The sequence below is a fragment of the Mirounga angustirostris genome, unplaced genomic scaffold (assembly GCF_029215605.1).
Source record: "Mirounga angustirostris isolate CCGP_5_RB_7025 unplaced genomic scaffold, mMirAng1.0.hap1 SCAF_7, whole genome shotgun sequence".
Taxonomy (NCBI): domain Eukaryota; kingdom Metazoa; phylum Chordata; class Mammalia; order Carnivora; family Phocidae; genus Mirounga; species Mirounga angustirostris.
Window position 1 is genome coordinate 75,769,663 of NW_026991715.1, and position 22,594 is coordinate 75,792,256.

Genomic DNA, 22,594 nt, shown 5'->3' on the forward strand with positions numbered 1-22,594 from the left:
GAGTGGATCTTACCCAGAGCCTACAGAAAGGAACTCAGCCTTGCCAATGCTTAGATTTTAGCCTGTGAGACCTCTTTCAGACTTCTGGCCTACAGAACTGTCAGATAATAATTTTGTGTGTTTAAGCCACTGACGTTTGTACTAATTTATTACAGTAGCAAATGCAAAATAATTTATGAGTACAGTTAGAAAAGTTGCATCTTGGGGTGCCTGGGTGGCTCAGTCAGTTGAGTAGCCGACGCTTGATTTTGGCTCAGGTCCTGATCTCAGGGTCCCAGGATCAAGCCCTGTGTTGGGCTCCACGCTCAGAGGGAAGTCTGCTTGAGACTCTTTCTCTCCTTCTGTCTCTATCCCTCCCCCTGCCTCTCTAAAATAAACAAGCAAATCTTTAAAAAAAATAAGAAAAGTTGGATCTAATCAATTGCTAAGACACTGGTAACTATAAATCCCAGAATTCTAACCTCTGAGGAAGGAAGTCTAAGCTTCAGGACTAGCTTTACAAATGCAAGCAGAGTTACTTGGCAACCAGAAAAACAAACAGTTTCAGGGGCAGCCCGCTGGAGACTGGAATCGCCAACATCTTCCTGACTGTGTCTCTTGGTACAAACTTCTGCTTTTTATCTTTTTCTTTTTTTTTTAACCAGGCTAACCCATCCCCCCACCCTACTTTTTATTTGTTTTTAACTACTTTTAGAAATCCAGGGAGTGATTCAGAAGACTTGTATAAATCATTACTCATGATAACTTTCTCAAATATGGGAATTCATGGGGTGGTAAAAATTGAAGAGACAATGGCTCTTGGAGAGTCCTTGAGTAAAGATTGTTAAGTAAAGCAGCAGCTACTAACGTCTTTTGGGTCACAGATTCACTTGAAATCCTTTCTAGAAGAACGTGCGTATATACCTAGACGCGATTTTGCATTGGGTTTTACTGATGTTACAGCCTCCTTACTGTTTATAAGCCCAAGTTTACAAACAGCTCATCTAAATAGGTACTGTGTTTGATTCTAGTGAGGGAGAAATTTCTTGGAAGACATTCATGGGACCGAGCCCAAATTAGCACACTAGAAGTAACATCTGTGTCCTAGTGAACTGTGAGGGACTAGATTTTCTTCAAAGGACTTATGCTTTTTGTTTTTGTCATCAGTAGGATCTACATCTAATACTTCATTGGGAAAGGATGTGGGCTCTGAAATGCTATAAATGTGAGTGCTGTGGGAGAGATTTTGTCAGCTGCAAGGCTCTGAGATATCACCTTCGACAGAAGCATTTTGGAAAAGTTCACTGCGAAGAATGTGGCCACGAAGTCCTGAGGGAGAGACTGCATGATCACAGTGAGGTACAAGTGGGGAAAACACCCCTGCTTTTTATTTGGTTTTTCATTCCCCTAATGGAGATTTATGGACAGGAGACTAAAAATCAGAACGGACCTCGTGGCCATAGGCCAGGTGGTAGGACGCAGCAGGGAAGCATGTGACTGTGTCTGGGAGCCCGCTAGCAAGGGTCCCCCTCCCAGGGCTGCCATTCCTTGGGGATGCTCGGCAGATTTCACGGGGTGCAAGTGTTGTACCCTGAGCAGCTGCTGTGGTCATAATCATTATTCCCAAATGCTTGTGACGTGATAGGAGTCTCATAGCCCCAGAATTTTTACTTTCAATGTAACCTTAGAGCTACCTGAATGTACCTCCCTCCCTCCTCCTCCCCCTTTCACACATGAGGGAGCAGAGACCTAATTAGGTGAAATGATTTGCCCAAAGCTTCCAAATAGTAAACGTCAGAAAAAGAGCCAGGATGTCATTCTTCTGATTTTATAAAACAAAACTAGTGCTTTTTATTTATTTATTTATTTTTGATGTAGTGTTCCATGATTCATTGTTTGCGTATAACACCCAGTGCTGCATGCAATACGTGCCCTCTTTAATACCCATCACCGGGCTAACCCATCCCCATTAAAAAAAAAAATGTGTCTTTTTTCCAGCACCGTGGTTCTCATGGTTCATTTATTCATCTACCACAGTGTTCTATCTATATCCAAAGAACGAATGGGCTTTGCTGTGTTTTGCAAACAGAATGAGAATCCCTCTGCTCATGATTGGGAGCATCTTTAGTGAGAAGCCAAATGAAGATGAGGAGACCTTTCAAATAGCTCTTGTAATTCCTATGTTATATGTTTACTTTTCTCAGTCTGTACAGGAGAGGTCAACCGTGGAGACACACAAGCTCAGCTGGGAAAATCTAGAAGAAAGGAATATAAGGCATATGGCTACAGAAATATCAAAAACCTGTAGGATGTGTTCAAGGCGCTTTGGAACAGTCCTTAGTCGGGAGAACCATGAAATACAAGAGCATCGCTTCACAGCCAGTAAGAGAGGTAAAAAAGATGCCTGGCTCTTTCCCTCTGTGTATATTTATGCAACATAGAAACCATATTTTGGTTTTCCCTCAGCGCAAGGCTTTAGGGCTTGCTTCTGGGAACAGGAAATAGAAAATGGAGAGGATGGAACCAGGATGTGGCTCGGAACTACACGCTCTTGGGGTGGCAGGGACGGAGAATAATTTTACAAAGCCAAATTTGAGGAAGAAGCTGGGAAACCAAGGTATCATTCAAAGAGACAATACAACACAATTCTATGGGCTTGTAGTCAAAAGTGGAACCATGTCAGGAATTCAGGTGGGAGTCAGGTTATGGTCTGTCCATGTCAAAAATAACCACAAAACTAAGATCTTAGATCTTTTGCTCTCCTATGTGTGCTCTGTACTCTAAACTAACTGGTGACCGCTGTTCTATGAAAGTCTTCTAAAAAATAAAAATTTTTCCAGGAAGTAATAATTGGTTCTGGATACAGAGATGTCACTGAAAAGTAATCATTTTTTGATGAACTTTCCCTAAAGAGAGTAGTATATAAATTGGATATTATGTTTCAAGCAAAAGAATAAAAATGTCAAAAGAAAAAAAAACCTGACGATCTGTTAACTTGGCTTAATTGATAAAGCTTACACAAGGGGCTCTGTATCCCTTGAGCGTTGATATAAAGTTTCTTGTTACTGATTAGTTCTCAGTATGTTCTGATTTCCATTATGATTTCTTCTGTGATCGGTGATTTATTTAAAGTCTGCGGTTTTTAAAATTTCTTAAAGTATGGAGTATTTTTAATTATTTTATTACCGGCTTCTCATTTGATTGCGCAGTGGCCAGAGAATGTAATCTGTGGGATATTAGTTCTCTGGCATGTGCTGAGTTTTATCGGTAGCTGAGTATATATATTCAATTCTTGTGAATGCTCCTTACATGCTTGAGGAGGAAGGTCCAGTCGAAAGTTCATTCCCAGAGTATTAGTGAATTCCTTAAGGCACTTGAGCTCTCCTCTCGCCAGAGGCTAATCTAAAATTAATTCTCAGTGCTAATATGAATTAGTTGTATAAAACTGAACGAGGGCCACTTTGTGATTGCAGATACTCAGGGATTTTTTTTTTTCCCCTAGTCCATCCAGTGCAGAAATTATGAAAGTTTCTTTGCTGTTGAAGGGGCTCAGCATATGCCACCCCAAATTATGCCAATTTGGTGTATTGATTATTTGGAGGTGAGGCAGTTGGGACACAGTAAATGAAACTGCTCTCCCTGCCTAAAAGCAAGCCAGCAATTCTCCCTCTCCCCTGTACTGGGACCAGGAGAGTAGCCTTTATCACTGGAGACCTAGAGATGGCACATGAATCTTTATAAACAAACCTTAATAACCTTTACCCTCCATTAGTTCCTCCTGTATATTTCCTAGTCACTTTCCCACAATTTATTGGCCTTAGAAGCCCCAAAATCCCTTCCCTTTGTCTAGTCACTTGTCCACAATTTATTGTACTTTGTATAAGTGGTATACAAGCCCCCAGGTCTCACTGCTACTTTGAGTTTTCATTTCTTTTCTGTAAAGAACCCTGTGCATATTAAAAAAATGTTAACATCGGTAAAATGTGTATGCTTCTTCTCCTGTGAATCTATTGTCAGTTTAGTTCACATGCCCCTTTCACTGAACCTAGTTATTCAGTTATTCACTTCCTTCTTGTGAAGGGTGGGGTCAGTCTTGTCAGCTCTTCCGGCTCAAAACAAACACACACCTATGATGTCCCTCTTTAAAAATAATGTACTATTTCCTGATTTCTAGATGTTGACTCAGTTTTTCCTTTTTGGAAACACCCTGCAGGCCAAACCAAACATTCTGTGGGCAGAATATGGCCTGTAGGCTGACAATTTCAGACTTTTAATAGATGGTTTAACTTGGAATTCTGTACCCTGGGATCATTATGTTGAAACTTGTTAACAGATATGTTTTTCATTTAGAAACTTAAAGTGATTTAGTCAATTGGAGCAAAGATTTCTTTTTCCTCACATAAGAACGGCAGAATATTTTTTCTTAAAAAATTCAGCCATTTCTCTCTAGAGACCTAGGATTAAATGTCAGCTAAGTCTAGAGGGACTTATCACAACTAGGTAGTCCTGGTGATTAACTAGATGTAATTTGCATATAAAATTAGATTCTTGCCTTAGCCACACATCTATTTCCGTGCAGTGAATATCAAATACTGATTATTTCTCTATGCAGCCCAAATGTCTATAGGATTTTCACCTCATAATATGTTGGAGTGTAAGAGTCCCCAAGAGCTACAGAGATTTGCAGATGAAAATATCCGCCCAGCCTCAGGTCTTCTGAGCTCTGCCTGTGTGGCTGAGATCAGGGCCCTGCTCACGCTGATCCAGGCTTGTTTTCCGGTGCCAGCCACCCGAGTGATCCAGGTAATCTGAGCCCCCAGCCCTATGGCCAGGCCACACAGCCCTATGGAAGCCATTCTTCTCTTATGGAGGTTACGCACATCAACTGGGCAAGGCCACATGTTCAAAGGCCAGCGTTGCCTCCTGTATGGGGTGACACGGCCTGCAAGGAGCCCTTTGAAATGCCAGGGTAGGCTTCAGGCTGGTGGAACAGGCCCTCAACCATGCAACAGCTGGAGCCCATTAAGGTTGGCAGGTTTTGCCCAAGGGATGAAAGTGCCTTTACATTGGCAGGGCCAAGGAACTGGTTCACACTTGACCGATATTTGTAAATGCTTAAGGGGCTTTCAGGCAAAGGAGCTGAGCCTGTCCCCCAGGGCCCTCTTTCATGGCTGAGCAGTCTGCCTGTGGAAATAATTAGGTGCTGCGCTGATGGGCTCCCTGACAACTTAAAGACAACTCCGTGTGTCCAGGAATGGCTGTCCGCAGAGCATGGAAAATTTCCTTGAAGAAAAATGGCTTGAACGTAGGAAAGGGATCCCAATAACAAGGATGGTATGGTTTCCTCCCTATTGTTACTGTTACTGGTAACATTAATACTATCAGTGCATACTCTCGAATCAGTGTTTAGAGAAAAAATATAGGGCAGTTCTGAGGGCCTTTTATTCATGATAATTTTTCTATCCTTCATTTAAAAATGCACACACCTGGCTGGCTCAGTAGTTGGAGTAGGAGCCTCTTAATCTCAGGGTCATGAGTCTGAGCCCACAAAGGGTGTAGACATTACTTAAAAAAAAAAAAAAAAGAATTTTAAAAGATGCCCCCAAAATGCACATATAATTGTTATAAAATCATCTTTAAGCCATACATTTATTTAAAAGCAAAAGTGATTTTTTTAATGTAACTCAGTAGCAAATATGATTTATGAGTGTGATTAAATTCTTCTTTAAGATAGCTATGGCAAAACCCTGACTATGAAACAATGTATATTATTCTGTAGACACAAGGTGCGGGCACAGAGCTGGAAATCGGGAGCCAGTGTTTGATTCGGGTCCTGCATGGTGCTTGCTCAAAACAAGAGCCGCTGATGGATTAAGTAGCAGGATTGTCGTGCCCTTTATTCCATTCTTGGAGATTGATGGTACACATTAGCGTATTGAGAACTCTCAGGTTAAGGCTGCTAAAAACTCCATTTCTCATATTCCCTTGTCACTGTGATTTCTAATGGGGAACAGGTTTCATAAATGAGTTGCACTAGTGAGAACTGTGTTAAGAATGGAGTTGGGGTGGGGGAGAGACAGTGTGGCACAGGGCACCCCTCTGAGCTAGTCCTCCTGACCAGCAGATACAGAACGACTTTGGAGCCAAGCTTTGGAATGCTTTCTATTGTCGTGAAAGTGCATTGTCAGTGTGTGTCGCCGTCCACCTTTGACAGATTGCTTTTGCCTTATTTGGGACATGACATTTCCCAAATCATAGGTAACAGGTTTTTTTGTTTGTTTGTTTGTTTTAACTGACAAAGAGATTCTTTCGGGAACTGGCAACCTAAAGTTCTCCTTGAGTGCTCAAGAAGGCAGCGATGTGCTGTTGATTACTTCACGTTTTGACTTTTACAAAATTACATTTAGCAAGAGATCTGAAGTAAATTCTCATTAACTGTAATTACAGAACACTTGATGGAAAATCATTCGAGATCTATTTAGAAGCATAGCAAACGACATCCGCCGGAAGGGTCGTCACTCCCGGTTCGAACTCGCTCGGGTCGGGCGTGTGTTCGGCACTTAGGCTGGAGCCGCCTGCCTGGGTGTTGACTGAGGACTGCCATTGTGAGCTGTGGGCTGTACAGTGGTGAATTTGATTCCTGCCCCTATCGAGTCCTTCCAGGCCAGTGGCTTCTAAGCAGAAAGAGTCTGAGAACTTTTGGCTGTAAATCTTCACAGGGATTTGCAGGCTTTTTGTGCAGAGTATACTTTCTTTTTCATAGGCGAGGCTCAGTTCTCAGTAGACCATGATAGATTACTTTCTCTTTCTCCCGTCTTTTTCTTTTTTCTGTCAAGTTGAACCAAGGGGTTCAACTGCACATATTTAAGCTATTCCACAATGTTAATTGACCCTAAAATGCTGCGACTTGAAATCCATTCTTCCCTCAAGGTTAGTTTGGTTTCACCCACATTATATCCTTCATCTTCACAGGGTGGTTCTTATGTAAAGGGGACTGATACCCAAGGATGCTCTGAGATTGACATCGTCTTGTTCAGTGATGTGTTTACTAATGTGAACCATTGCAAGAAACAACTGAGAGAAGGGTTGGATGCTCTGAGAGAAAACTTGAAGCAAACTTCGCATGGAAACAGGTCTGGATGAAGGTGTTACTGTGAATTCTTTTATTCCACAGGTGGAAAAGTCAGCTAAGGGAAACTCTGAGCTTGGCACAAAAGGGCATTATTGAGTAATAATTATTTGTGTATGCTAACATTAAATTCTTGGGAGGAAATGGAGAGATTGCCCCAGAGGCATTTTTTTAAAGACTTCTAGCTAAACTTTCAATGAAAGTTCATGAATTTGAGAGCCTATGATTTAAGGACTAATTATGTCTTCTCCAATGCACCTTTATTTAATTTCCATCCCCTTAGCTGAAATCTGACTCTGAGGAATGCAAACAGGAAGGGGTGGGAAAGGTGCCTCCAAGTCCAAGTACCAAGAATCTTTGAGACACATTTGTCTGATAAACATTCCCTTCAGCGGTATCCCGGGGTCTCTTGCTGATGTGGCTTTGCTGACATTATACACAATGTCTCCTCTTTGCTCCAAATGTTGAACTAATCAGGCCTGGGTTGTGTGTGTGAGTGTGTGTGTGTGTGTGTGTGTGTTTTGGTAAGTTCCAAAAAGAGAAAAAGAAAGAAATGAAAAAGCCTTGACATGTTGTTATTTATTTTTCTATTTCATTTTTACATCTCCTGTTATTTTTTTCAGTCTAGTGAATTGTGGATGAAGAAAAATGCAAATATCTGTGTTGTAAAACAAAGAAAACATTTTTTACTGAGAAAAAGAGACCAAGCTAGGTGCCACTTGAATGTGAAAATAAGATCAATGTTTTAAAACGGGGTCCCAGGACTGTTTCTTAATTTAAATAATAGATTCATTACGAAGCCCTTGCTTCAACTGAGTACAGAGAAGTAGCTTGAATGTGTCTTTTATTGAAGAGCACTACCTTCAGGAATACCAAACACCTACTAAATTGTGGTAGTTAGCAAAAGACGTCAGATGAATGGCATGATGGTGACTATAATGAAGTCCATTGGTGGAAAGGCAGAAAGGGAAATGATGGAGTTTCACATTAGATTACACTTTGGATGGAGAAAGACCACCTTTAAGACAAAAGAAAACAAAAAGGAGAAAGGGGAGAATGTGTTTTTCATTTACCCATTACTTCTTCCAAGTTTTCCCCATTAAATTTGTAAACTATAGGGTACATTACACCATTGTTATTATTATTTATCAAAACAGAATGTTAATGTACTCTAAAGACACATTAAAAATAAGAGTTAAGCTATACCCTTCCCATGGTGACCTTATTTGGAATCAAAATATTTGTTTTTCACTGTTAGGTCCTTTTTCTATACTCCTTGCCCACCCAACTTCAACGAACCTTATGGACGCACTCTCCCTAAAGCTTTTCCCCCTCCTCCATATCTCAGGTGCCCTTCCTCCTGGAGAAAAACAGTCCTTGAAGATCTTTACTTTTTGGATTTCCAGAATGAGTTTTGAAGTAAAACCCATGAAAAATAACAGCCCTGAAAACCTTAGTTCATTTGCTCTAATTGTTCCTGACTAAAACCAAGCAAACTCATTTTCTCATCTGTGTTCCTTCTATTCTTTCAACTCATTAAATAATTTAATTGAAACCCTTTAAAGTTGAACCGAATTCCCAGGTAACCACCATCTTTCCTTTGCACCTGTTAAGTGCCTATTCATTTTCTCTTCCCCCGAGTGATTTTTCCAGGGACTAATTGTTTTAATTCAGCCCAGGATCTATTTTATCCCACATTTTGTTTTGCTGAATGGTTCCGGTGGCTGAAAAGGAGCATATTTGCTGAGGAATGAGTCTTTGAGGCAAACTGAGGAAGGAATGTGAAGGCAGGGAAGGAGGCAGGCTGTCCAAGGTGTTGTCCTGTGCCCAGATCTGTATGCAGCAGGCATTTTTGGGGGCTTTCTTCTGCACTACTCAGAGCAACCAAGACCATACCACAATTCATTTGAAGGGAAAATTAAATTAAACAGGAAAAGAAGCAGATACGTGGGTCTGACAGTTGGTTTTGACTCCCACCCACTGAGAGAGTTTATTGTTTCAGTTGATGCCTGGGTTTTGGTGATATATTATTTGTTGCAGTTATTTTTAAAGCTATTCAGTTACTCTATTTTGAGAGATGGGTGTGAGGGGAAAAAAAAAAAAACTCTTTTCCTTTGAAACTAGTCTATGCCTTAACCTACTGGTAACAACAACTGTTCTGTGTCAGTCATTTGCTGGGCCCTGCTTGTGAATGAAATCTCAGGAGACTTGCCCAATAAGCCCAAGGTACTGGAAATCATTTACACACCAGAGGAACTGTACTCCTCTCTTTACACATCAGTGTGTTTATTATTAAAAAACCACAATAGGAAAACATACTCTCAGATTTTAAGGAGACACGGCTATAAAATATGTGTCATGCTTATAATGGTTATGGTTATAATGGGGACTTCTCATTATCTCTTATTGCTTTGATTTAGAGGTCTTGAAAACAAGACTCTCTGTTTCATTTTATTATCCAGGCAGAGCATCTTAAGGCTTTTAGAGCCACATCACAGGACGTGGTAGTTGTCCTGATAAGATATGGACAAGACAAGATGTGTTCAGGGACTGGGCTGACAAGAACAGGAAGTGGCAAATAATATCACCTGAGGGCTCATGAGCAGGCATTGCTATGACCCACGCCTCATTTCTACTAATAATATTAGCAAAAATCTTTTGGGATACTCATTGGACTGTAAGGTGCATGCAGGGTAGCCTAAGATAGTACTGACATCCTCATTAACCTTGACCCATTCCAGAACTCTGAACTCCTCAGTAGATCTAATAATTCATTCAAACTCTCTGGTATTCACACGAGTAAGCTTCACATACCTATGGCCATGTCTCCCATAGCCCTGTCTCTTGGAATTCCTAGTGATTTTTAAAGATTAAAGCCAGGACACCGTGCATAAAAAAATCTTAGATGCTTTAGCCGATGTTATTTTTCCAAAGAGGGTTTACTCTTTCTTTCTTCACCAGATGGATAGAGTGAGAGCTGATTACCCACGTCACTCTTCATACCCATTAAAAAAACATGTGTGAAGGCGAGAGCATTGTTTTTTTTTTAAGGATCCCCAGGTGCTTCTAATGTGTGGCCAAGTTGATAGATCATTGTTACAACCTAGTATGTTCACCAGGGACTTCTCCCTAGTCCTTGTCTCCTCAGTCCTTGAGACTGAACCCTAATCCATGTTGTCTAACCCCGGCAAGGCAAGACTGTCAACAATCCCATTCAATTCTTCAAGAGGTCCTGCTTTGTTTCTTTAACCATACTTGTCTCAAGCATCTTCAGAATTCAGCAGATGTTTGGAGGGAAGAGGTCATATTTCAGGTTCAACTCTCCACCCTTCCCTTTTCATCAGGATTGTGGCCTCCAAGTCTCTTAACATTGTGTCAGCCCCATGAGCTTGGCAGGGTTCTGCTGGTTTCTTTAATCCCAGCAGCTTCTCTTTGCCCAAACAAAATCCATGTTTTCAGCCTCTTGTCTATTCCCCAAGTCAGTGTTATGTCCCCAGAAAGAAAGCAGCAGAGTATCTGTCCACCTCTCCATGATATGCTGCCCCCACCCTCACGGGACCTCAGCCTCTCCAGCTTCATCAGCTCCCTGGTGCCTCTCAAATATGCTTACACATGGTTTTTAAAATCTAATCATCTGGTTGTTCTTAATGAGCACCAGTCTTCTACAAACCACTCCATTATATCCAGAAGTAGAAGTCTGATTTCTTTTAAAATATTTTACTTCATCATATTCATGATTAGTAATATCTAGTGCCCCAATCCATATTCAGATGATAATTCATTTAATAGTTACTTGTTAATTACCTACTATGTGCCAGATACTAGGGACAGGGCAGTGAACAAAACATACACAGCTCCTGCCTTTGTTCAACTAACACCCCAGAGTGAGAGAAATAAGCAAGTAATATAATGCCAAGTGGTGACTAAATGCTATGAAGAAACATAAAGCAGGGGAAGGGGGCAGGGAACCGGGAGGGAGCTCTTGTTTTAAAGGGTTCCAGGAAGGGCCAAGTGGTGCAGCAGACACCTGAATAAAGCCAGGACTGGAGCCACAAGGATCATCTTCAATGAGGTATACCTTCTAGGTATAGGAACAGCAATTGCAAAGACCCTGAGGAGGGACCATTTCTGGAATGTTCAAGAAATATCCAAGAGAGTAGCAGGGCTAGAGTAAGGGGAAGGATGATTGAACATCATCTTGTGTTTCCTTTCTCTGTTATTTCTCATGACATGTCATGTTCCTTTTTTAAGGATCCTAATGGGAAAGAGAGCACCCTTGTCTTTAAGATTCAATTTTGTATGTACCGAAGGTCTTCACAGGCATTCCTTTGAGATCATGGCCTACTGTGACATCCTGGGGCCTGCCCCCTCCACAGGTAAGATGTATTTTTCTTATTTCACAGGAAGCCTTAAAATGGCTGCTTCTTCAGGTTGTACTTATAGATGACTGACTATATCTGGACGCAGTATTGAACAAGGCTTAGGGAACCAGATTGCTTGCAGTAGAACTGGAACATGGAGTGTTTTTAGGAGCCCTTTTTCTTTTCTATAGCACGTAAACACCATGCATCTCTATGCCGCCAGTTTTTAATTTGAAAAGTGTGATCAAGGATTGACTATTTGTCCATTATAATGGAGTAGAGAAAGAGCGCAGGAATCCCTACTTGAGCCTAAGTTGAGTTTGCAACAGGATTCAGCCACCATCTGGCGGACTCAAGAGGGTAAATGAGTCTCCTCCAGTGGGAAAGATGGGTTAGAAACACAACATGGACCCAAACTCAACAGATCAGTGTTGAAGAGAGAGGTGCTTAATTCTCAGCACCAGTGGACGCATAGCCCTGTCTCTTGGAGAAAGATTTCCAAAAAGTGTGTGAAAAGCAGAAGAGCTGTTTCCTGGCTGTCTGCTCTGGCAGCCAGAGCTCAGGTCAGCCTGGCTTTGCAGCCTGGGTGGTAGAGTGTGGCTCTGGGGTTACTGTGTGAGCGGGGAAGGCGTCCAGAGGTGCCTGAACAGCCGAGAAGCACCCTCACTCAGACTGAAGAGGAGGCAAGAACAGGCCTCTCTCCTTGATGCTCTTACTTTCCTGGTACTGGCAGAAGAAGTTGTGCCTTTGGCAAGCATGACCACCCTGATGGCATTACTGTTTTTGGTAGGACCATCAGTGCCTTCGGTAACAGCAGCTGCAGAAGACATGGAACTACACAGAAGATCGGGAGAAGGTGGTGATAGCAAATAGCATGCAGTATAGAAAGAAAGAGTCTGCAAGCACATGTGAGCTAGTCAATGGGCGCATCTTAGATGGGGGAGAAATCTGAGGGAACTCCTTCAAGAAATGGGAAATGAGAAGGGCAGAGTCATAGAATGACATTGTTATGGCCATTGTGATGTTATTTTTATCCCTAAGATGTGATATCTGGAATGATATATGATGTATAAAATTTAGTCATACGTATAAAGAGGGGGGATAAAGTATCTCCATTAAGCAAGAAGATGAAGGACCTGTTGTGGGCCCCTCCAGATTCACATGTCAAAGCCCTAACCCGCAGTGTGATGGTATTATGAGGAGAGGCCTTTGGGAGGTAATCAGATTTCAAAGAGTTCATGGGCTAGGGCCCCCTTGGTGGGATTAGTGCCCTGAGAAGAAGACAAGGAGACCCCAGAACTTCCTCTCTGGGCCATGTGACAGCAAGGAGGCAGCCAACTGCAAGCCACGAAGAGGTCTATCGCCAGGAACCAAATCTACCGGCACCTTGACCTTGGACTTCTCAGCCTCCAGAACTGTGAAAAAGTACATTTCTGTTATTTAAGCCATCTGGTCTATGGTATTTTGTTATAGTAGCCCAAGCAGAGCCCAAATGACTAAGTGATTTATGTAGCTGTAAATACATTCTCCAGAGAACTTGGAAGTTGAATCTAGGCTTCTGCTTGACTTGAAACATATATATATATATTTTCTCTTTGCAGCGATAGGCGGATATGAAACTGCCATGAGCCAATACATGACCAGTGATCTTCCCGTAGCTTAGCAGGACGTATCAAACATTTTAATTGATCTACTCATTTATCTCATTGGACTATTATTTGTGGATATCTACCATGTAAATACTTAAAATGGATTAGATAGGAGATCAAGCTTTTTGTTCTTTTGGAGCTCACATTTTGTAGAGGAGTTTCATGAGCCCAGTAATCCTGAAGTATCTGTTTTTCCCTAAAGCTCCACGCTCTCTCCTGTCTCTCTTTGCACAGTTTCCACTGATACACTTTTTTTCTTTTTTTCCAGTTTATTTAAGTAAACTCTCTACCCAATGTTAGGCTCTCAAACTCACGACTCTGAGATCACGAGTCAAGAGTCAAGAGCTCCCGACTGAGCCAGCCAGGCGCCCCCAATGATACATTTTTCTTAACCTGCCTCATCCTACACCCTGCCTTGAAGTTTCTGCTTACCTTTCAAGACTCAGCTCAGTGTCAGCTCAGCTTCCTTCTCTAATCTTTCCTAGACCTGCCTCTTCTGCTTTTCTCCTTTCTCCTTGTATCACCGCCGTAGCACGATCCTCTTGTATTGTCACTGTGCACAGGTTTGGCTTCCCACAGTGCTTTGAGCTCCTTGAGCATAAGCTTTGTCTTTGTGCCTGGCACTTTATTATTCAATAACTGTTTATGGAATAAAGGGAATAAATAAGCATAACATTGGCCCTACCCTCTCAGCCAGACTCCAGAGGAACATGTTGACTTTCTTGATGTAGTTCTCTTACTTATCAGTACTGTTGGACAGTGTGCTGCCCATATTAAAATTCTCTTCTGTTGTGCTATAATTTGTTAATACACATATATTGCATGCTTGCCACCTTCTAGGGACTATTAGCACTGGGGACACAAACATGAATAAGACGTGAGGGGGTTTATAGTCTGGAGGGGAAAACAGACACATAAAACGGTCATTTTAATATCACATCATCTGTAATAAGACAGAAGTATGGGGAACTCTGAGATAAGATAGGGTACTAGGAAAGGGAGTGTGGACTCTTAGGGTATCCTACAGTTCTGGTAAGTCCTCTTGGCTCTGTAATCTTGCTGATCCTGTGAGATTTTTTTTTTTTTCTGAAATGCTGTGATGTATCCAGCACCCATTATATGCCATACATAATTCTCATTGCCCTAAAGTTAATCTGATTAAATGATCTCATTTGACTTGCAAAAAAAAAAAAACTAAAAGAAAGCTACTATCTCCAGTTTGAATATTTAAAAAATTGAGCCTTAGAAAATGTAAGTGATTTACCCACAGTTATGTAGCCAGTCTGTGCAAGGGCTGGGATGTAAGTCCAGGTCCTTCAGACTGTCTAGGACCTGTGTAGTCTGATACAACATCCAAGTTCTATAATGGAGAGAACACCCTGGGCTTGCAGCCAAATACGAGATCTATTTCATATTATCTATGAGACCTTGGGTAAGTCAGGTAAAACTCTCAAGTCTCATTCTTTTCATCTATAAAACAGAGATAGTTGCCAGAATTAAAATATGAGATTTAATTTGAAATCATGTAGCAAAATGCTTGGTACAATGAATATTTATTTTTAAAAAAGATAATTCTATCTCCTTAAGTCTTACCATAGGCTCATAAAGCTCTCGTATTTGTGCAAATGCTTTCTTTCTCTTGTGTGCAGACTCCAAAAGCACAGTTGTTAGCCAACAGCAGCTCCTGGGTAATCGTCTTGAGGATTTGAGACTATATCAGTAGTTCTCAAGTGAAAATGTCTCCCAGAGGAGAAGAAGCATATTTTTACATTGGCTTCTAAGTCCCCTAAGTTCTTGAGCACAGCTGTGTGAAATGAACTGAAAAAGCCTGAAATTCTTAGGTAGCCCTGCTTCTCTCCATGAGGATGGGGAGTGGGTTTTATAGGACAACAACAGTCCAGCAACTCAGACAAGTCCTAGGATTCCAAGGAATTTTAGTGGGCAACTCTATGTTACTAATACTTGTCAGAGCAAGACTCAGATGATCACCTCAAATCTTCACAGGCATCGTGTTGTTATTCCTGCACATCTTACATATGTGCTAAACAAGTAATAGCATGGCCCGTGTGCCACAGTGCAGCCCAGAGCCCTGGGATCTGACAGGACCATGATTGACAACATTCCTGCTCAGATAGGATTCTCAGATCAGTACTACTAGCGTCACTTGGGAACGTGCTAGAAATACAGAATTTTGGGCTCCATCCCAGACCTACTAAATGAGAAACTGCAAATCGAAAGATTCCCACATGACTCTTGTACTCATTAAAGTCTGAGAACCCCTGAATTAGCCATTAGTTAGGAAGCATTTGGGCTCAGATCTAACCTGCAATAGAGGGCAGTAAGGTGACAACAGATGGCTTAACTTCCCAGCCATGCTGACTTTGGGCAGCCTACTACCTCTTGGAATCTACTTCCTCATTTGTAAGCTGGAGAGAATAGTGGTTCCTGTATCTCAGGGATGTCAAAGAGTAAATGTGTTAATAATGATAAAGCACTTAGAATAGTATTTGACTCAAAGCAAGGGAGCTAAGTATTCCTGTTTTACAAGTGATGGAGATGATATGATGGCGATAAAATAAAGACTCACCTAAGTCACACAGAGAAGAAACAAAAAATCATAAGCCTCAAAAATAAGTTAGAGACCCCTAACTTGGGTTCCTACGTGAAGAACTTGGAAGGAGGGGAAATGTTGATATAGTGGTGGCTTTGAGGAGATAATCCCTGACATTTTATCAGCTAGAGTAGGTCATCAAATACCTGACATACCTATTGGATACCAAAATTTGAGTTAAATTACTGTTTCTTTTATTTTTATCATCATAAATCTGAGTTTCTGTCTGAGTCTGATTGCTAAGAAAGGCAGAGAGCCTCCCAGTAAAACTGAAAGGTCTTTTTTTTTTTTTTTAAATAGTTCTAATAATTGTTGCTTGGGAAGTTTGGGACTAGAATATGTTTGTTATAATATTTGCCATATATAACTCTATTCGCTTATGGAATTTGACTTTACTCTCTAATCTGTTGATAATCAACCTACTATTATATCTCTGATTTGACCCTCATCAGCTGGACCAGTATGAAAAGACTGTACAGATATGTTTGAAATTAGGAATCTAGATCAAGGCATATAAGTTTTATTTTTGTAAAATGTATTTTATAAGTAAAATAAAATTCCTGGCCCAAGTTAACTTTAAAATATGTATTGTAGATTTGAAATTTGCCACAATTAACAAGGGTGTCATTGTGTGACAATTTAGTTGGGCAGAAGGATAGGTAAATATAAGGGCTGTCCAAAATAAATTCATATTAGAACTTCTAATTGTGTTGAATTGGGAAAATTTAAATAGATTACGATCAAAGATACGAAACATTTATATTTCATACAAGTAGAATAAGCACAACCTGAGTTGTAGTATTAAGCTTCAGATGATTATTTGATCATTCTTGCCATTTAATTTAGTTTTCCTCCCTCTTTAGTCTATCACTAACTGAAATGGATTATTTGTTTTAAATTTGACCTAAATACATCTTTAAAATCATCTCTACCTTTATAAATATAATAAATTCCCTCAAGAGTCCAGGTAGTAGAATCTCTTCTGCAAGTATGTATACAAATAGGGACAATTTAGATATTAAACAAGGGGGATTATATAGGTTATTGTTGAGAGAGCCTGATGACATTTAGCTTATATGTAGATTATATTTGCATAAGGTAATGAAATATGCTTCTGGGAAGTAAACTTCCTCTGCAAATAGACAGAAAATCTGCCTCATCAGAGTTGCTTGTACCAGAGTTTGCTCATTTGAACTGCTCCGGCATCATGATGTTGAAGCTTTCTCTTTTAATGACTTGGGTAAACCCAAACGACTTCCCTAAAAAGAAAAAAAAACTGTTTAGTTTTGAATGACCACGGTCTAATTAATCAGAGTAACATAGCTCATTTGTATCAGGGGAAACCAGGAAAGGAGAGGAGGGAGCAAATACTCACAATGGTCTTTGTTCCTTGGTGTGAACAGGTTTAAAACTTCACCTTTACCGCAAACTGTACCTCTGTGACGACAGGGACGTGGCGCAGCTGTGTGCCTTGGCCCTCTTGCCAGACCAAGTGGATTTTGTCAAGGCGTCTGTGGCAAGGGTGAAGGAGCTCACTCGCTTAATGATACACTGGTTCAAGACATCATTTGCCAGGTCCATGGAGGAAAATAAGTATGTACCAGCACATGGGCACCAAGTGAGCCTTCCTCTTTTCATATCTCTTTCCTTTACACTTCCAGGCCCCACCTCTTTCCTTGGTAGGCAGAGGAGAGGGAATATATGGCGAGAGAGAGAGAGAGAGAGAGAAAGGGCTGTCCAGAATATGGAACATGTGTATTACATTATTCCAAAACAACATAATGGTTTGGTAGGAACCAAAGAACAGAAACAAAAATATTTAGTGGCATAACCAGATGGATTGGTGCAAAGAAGGAAGGCACAGGAAAAAGGAAAGGGAAACTACTAGCACAATTTGAATGGGGTGTTTACTCTTTGAAGCCTCAATTTTTCCTTCCTCTGTAGCTGGTTCTTGATAAGGCAGAGTTGTCTTTCAGAGAGCTGGGGTCCTCAAGTTGCGGGTGCATGTTCTTGTATCTTCCCTTGCCTTTGGTAGGAACAGGCTCTAACTTATGATGAAGGGATGTGAGGGAGACTCAGTGACTCCTTTGAGGATTTTAAGATAAACTTTTGGTAAAGAAGTAGAAATGAATTCTCCATTTGGCAGAAATAGCAGAGACAGGGGATTTACTACAACATATTTATATACGGCACTTTCTACAAGGAATATGTCTTTGTCTTTGCATGAAGTTGCTAATACTCTTGATTTGTTCATCTGAATCATATACTCTATTCTTTGTATATTTTTCTGTTTACCATTGAAAATATTAGTCACTTTGCAAAAACACGTATTACTTCTTTTTTTTTTTAGATTTTATTTATTTATTTGACAGAGAGAGAAATAGCGAGAGCAGGAACACAAGCAGGGGGAGTGGGAGAGGGAGAAGCAGGCTTCCTGCCGAGCAGGGAGCCCAGTGTGGGACTCGATCCCAGGACCCTGGGATCATGACCTGAGCCGAAGGCAGACGCTTAACGACTGAGCCACCCAGGCGCCCAAACACGTATTATTTCTGTATAATTATCTCCTATATCTAAATATCTCTACACATTCTGTATGTTTTTTTCTCATTTGGTTGAGTAAAAATTTATTATTAAAGATAGAAGAACAAAGAAATAAAGCTTCTTGCCTAAGTAGATCCTTGGCAGATGACAGCCCTGGTTTTGAAATATAACACTTATTTTTTTTTAATGGAGAGCATATAGGTCTGGAAAAAGAAACTTATCTATTAATATAGCAGAACAATAATTCTAAGACTTAAAAAAGGGTGGTATTGTGGGGAAATTGCATCACATATGTTACGATATGGTAATTGGTTTTCTAATTTGGGAAAGTAATCTGGTAATGTATTAAATATTATGTGTTAAGGATTTTAAAATATTCAAACTATTTGTCAAGGTAATTCCCTTATATTAAAAAAAAGTGATAGTAAAAAGTAAAAAAAAATGTTTACTTATTACTTGATTTCAAAAAAAAGAGTTGAGGCCATTTATATTAAAAATGTCATAAAAAAGAGTACTAAAAATAAAGGTGTAAAAAAAAATTAAGAAATACCTAGAGAACCAACCTTGGAGAAAATAAATCACATTTAAAAAAAGGAATTCATGTAAATATGGTCAGAATTGTGCTGCCTAAGATAAGGAAAACTAGAAACAACAGAAATGCTCCTGAAGAGCAAACAAACTTGCACACAGATATGCTGAAATATTATTCAAGACAAATTTGGGAGCACATAACACGTGGAAAGGGTTAAATGAAATGATGTCAAAGGGCTCAAATAGAACACAAGATAGTATGGACACGTGTCAGAGGTATGTAACTACCCATGTAAACATGCCGTAAAATGTCTTTCTCCCCCCTACATTTACTTTCATGGAATATGAAGAGCATCTCCTGCTTGAGTGGTTTTCAACCATGGCTTCTTTTGGCACATGGGAGTATTAGCTCGTTCAATTGGAGATGGATTTGAAGTCTGGTGTTTGTTGTTGTCAACCCCTAAGGGAGTATAGCAAGAACTGAATTATTGATCAGCTGAAATCTGGTTTGCTATTTCATTACCGGGACAAAAAATTTTTTCTACTTTTAGTTTTTCCTATTTCCTTTACTTAAGTAAAAACAAATGACCAATAGTGATAGTACAAAAATATTTTCATTCTGTTAGGGAAAAAACTGCTTGATTTTGCAACATATCCCCAAAGAGATTGCTATGGCTAATGAATGCCGAGGCAACAAAAATACATATTAGATATCAACCAACATGAAATCCTGAAACTATCTGATTTGGTTTATTTTTTCTCCCATGAGTTTGTTTTTAACCCTCAGCTTTAATTTTTATTTTATTTTTCCCTGATGTACATAAGCTGCAATTTAAAAGATTAATGTATAAAAATTTTCCTTCTTTACCCCAAATTCCCACCTCCCTAACAATGTTTAGGACATATTTTGCCAAATTTGTTTTTTATGTATGCTTAGTTTTTAAAAAACAAAGAACAAATGGGTTTGCACTTTATGTATCACTATGAAAATTGTTTTTCATTTAATCTATATCTTTTTATATCTGTATCTAGAGATCTTAGAGATCTTTCTTTTAACAACTGTACAGCACAGTGCAATCAATCATTCAAGACAAATATAACGTGAGGTTCAAATACAAACCACATATGCTGTTAGATATTCTGGTAGCAATATCTAGAAGGGTAAAATGTAATAGACGAAATTAATTTTAATAATATATTTAGCCCACTATGTCCAAAATGTTATCATTTCAACATGTAATCAATATAAAAATTATTAAGGGATATTTTCCCTTTTTTAAAATATAAGTCTTCAAAATTCAGTGTGTGCTCAAGTCAGACTAGCCACATTCTCTACAGAAGGAATAGAAGTGGAAAATGCTGATGAAAGGGAAGGAACATATCAAATTTGTATAGAGTTGACTGTATTAATTTACAAAAAAGAGTGTATTAATTTACCTTTTCACCAATAGACTATTTTCTCACAAACTCACCCATGTTGGATATTATAATTCTTTATATTTTGCCAATCTGAGGGGTGGAAAATTATTGTTTGATAAGTAGTAAGATTGAAAATAGAATTTCTTCTTCCGTAAATTGCCTGTTGGGCTGAAATTTTTCTCCTACCTGAGTAAATCTGTCTTCATTTTCTGGGTTAAGGAAGTAGACAACACTTCATCCTGTGTGTCTAGGTTCCGGAGACTTCCCTCCTCTTACACAGTGGAGCTCCTCACCATTCACATCTGGGAGCTGGCAGGAAAGCCGCTGCTCTTCAGCCTGGTGCAGGGAATGAGGGCAGTCCTCAAGCTTCTGGTTCGATATGCAGAAATTGATGTTGTTTGGCACAGACACTACCATCCCAAGTTCCCCATTTTTGTAAAGGTGAACCAGAAACACACAAGGTAACTATTTATCTTTTTCTATGCTCTTAGGATAGAGGAAGCATGTTTGCCATCCAGAAAGAAAAGTCTGGAGCAAAAACAGCTTGATTGTGATTCACTGTAAATGAGAAGGCCTTAATTAGCATAAAGTCAATTCCCTTTGATTACTTCTCACAGAACTTTAATTCTCAAGTGTGAATTATTAGTAATTTGAGTAGAATGAATCAACTGTGGATACACATGGCAAATGGGGAGGAAACTGAAGACAGGAAAGCGGGGAGGAAACTGAAGACAGGAAATCAGGGAGGAAATGCCTCCGGAGGTGAAGAGGAAAAATGAGAGGGCATCGGAGTTGGGTTGGGGGGGGCGGGGGCAGAAGCAAGATGCTGTCTCCTGATGGGTATTAGCCTGCAGTGGACTTGCTTCCACCCTTCCAAGAGTCCTTTTCTTAACCACCTTCCTTCTTTAACTCTGACATCCCCTTTTCTCACTATACAACAAATCAAAACCGATTTCAGACGTGGATAGTTTTGTGTTTTGTTTTGTTTTGTTTTGTTTTGTTTTAGGCCGTTCATTTTAGACCCTGCCAATCCTACTGTCAACGTTTGTGACACCTGCAATGCCTGGGACGAAGTTGCCCTTGTGGCGAGACATAGCCTACTGAAGCCTCTTTTCAGCAGAGTGAGAGCTGAGCCCCCTTGGCTTTTCACAGATGACTGGTAAAATGGGCAAGGAGCTACTGTCCTTGGATTTCCATGAAGAAAATAAAAGGGATGCCGAACATATTCCCAGTTAGAGTGCTCTGGATGAAAGGCAGTATGATTGTCTTACTCTAATTCACGACGTTAATGACCTCATCTTTAACAAACATATTGATATGAGTCGTCATTGAAAATAAAAGAATCCATTTCAGCCTTTAAAAGAATTGAACTCTCCTCTCCCATTTTTTGGATTTTTTTGCTTTGGTGGCCTCGTGGACAAAAAAAAGCCAAAAAACATTTTTAAAAATCTAAGTAGCCACAGTGAATAAATAAATAAGACAAAATTCCCAGGTCATTTGAGAGAAGATTAACTGAAAGGGTAAAATCACTCCCATTTTTTAGTTTTAGTTCATTATGGCTTCAGGTTGACTTTTCAACTCTCCTGGTGGTCTGGTATTTCATTGGGTCACCTGTGTTTTCAAGATTTCCCTACAAAAACCTGCTTGCACTAAGTACAGCCTGTTCACTTGCAGAAATAAACTAACAAATCACTACATGGAAACATGGGAATATCTGGAAGAAACACCATGGATTGCCTCAGAATAAACTGTTTCCAAAATCATTTTATGTCACAACTCATGGGTCAGCGTGGAGCCATTCTTAAGCTTGCAAGGTGCTCAGCCATAAGTAAGGGCAAATAAAGTACCCAGGCTATGAACTGTCCAGTTTTGCCACAACTGTTTTCAATCGGTGGCATCAACTGTTTTCTTTTCTGTTAAGTAGCGTTAGCAGCCACTGATAATGAAAGCCAGGGCCCACCAGAAATAGACTAGAGGAAATTTCCTAACTCACTTTCATAGCAATGATTCATCAACACGGAAGATGTATGAAGTGTGACTGCAGATTAATGTGAGTGATTAGGCTTCTCCACATGACAGAACTCTTACATATAAATGAGCACTGGCCCCTTCAGCCGAGCCCTCAGAGAACTTGTATGCTTAGTCTAGTGACGTGATTGGTCTGGAAACAGTTTTAGACTTCCCCTCAGGGGAGAATGTTCTTTTGAACATCTGTAATGGTGACAAAATTTGTCCTTTGAGGATGGATTTGATTTTTGGAAATGGTACAATGTATTCATAGTGGACATCTGTTATTTTTTGTCTACCCTGATTCCTTTTCCCCAATTAATGGTTGGAGAGACTGCATTTCTTCTATTGTTCATTCTGTCTCTGA

General features: G+C 40.0%; 1 protein-coding gene across 1 annotated transcript; it reads left to right on the forward strand.

Moving 5' to 3' along the window:
• The first annotated feature begins 1,045 nt into the window (after positions 1–1,045).
• Positions 1,046–22,557, forward strand: LOC123860489 (2'-5'-oligoadenylate synthase 3-like). The gene is made up of 8 exons (XM_045899192.3): positions 1,046–1,338; positions 2,184–2,370; positions 4,592–4,782; positions 6,952–7,112; positions 11,360–11,484; positions 17,133–17,322; positions 20,472–20,681; positions 21,227–22,557. Exons 1-8 carry the CDS (start codon positions 1,180–1,182, stop codon positions 21,381–21,383), a joined length of 1,380 nt encoding a protein of 459 aa, XP_045755148.2. The 5' UTR covers positions 1,046–1,179; the 3' UTR covers positions 21,384–22,557.
• The last annotated feature ends 37 nt before the right edge of the window (positions 22,558–22,594 follow it).

Excerpts from the sequence above, each read along its gene's own strand:
- LOC123860489 (XM_045899192.3), top strand. The coding sequence starts at position 1,180 with ATGTGGGCTCTGAAATGCTATAAATGTGAGTGCTGTGGGAGAGATTTT. Across the intron at positions 1,339-2,183 it reads GACTGCATGATCACAGTGAG|TCTGTACAGGAGAGGTCAAC; the intron begins GTACAAGTGGGG and ends TACTTTTCTCAG. Across the intron at positions 4,783-6,951 it reads CAGCCACCCGAGTGATCCAG|GGTGGTTCTTATGTAAAGGG; the intron begins GTAATCTGAGCC and ends TCATCTTCACAG.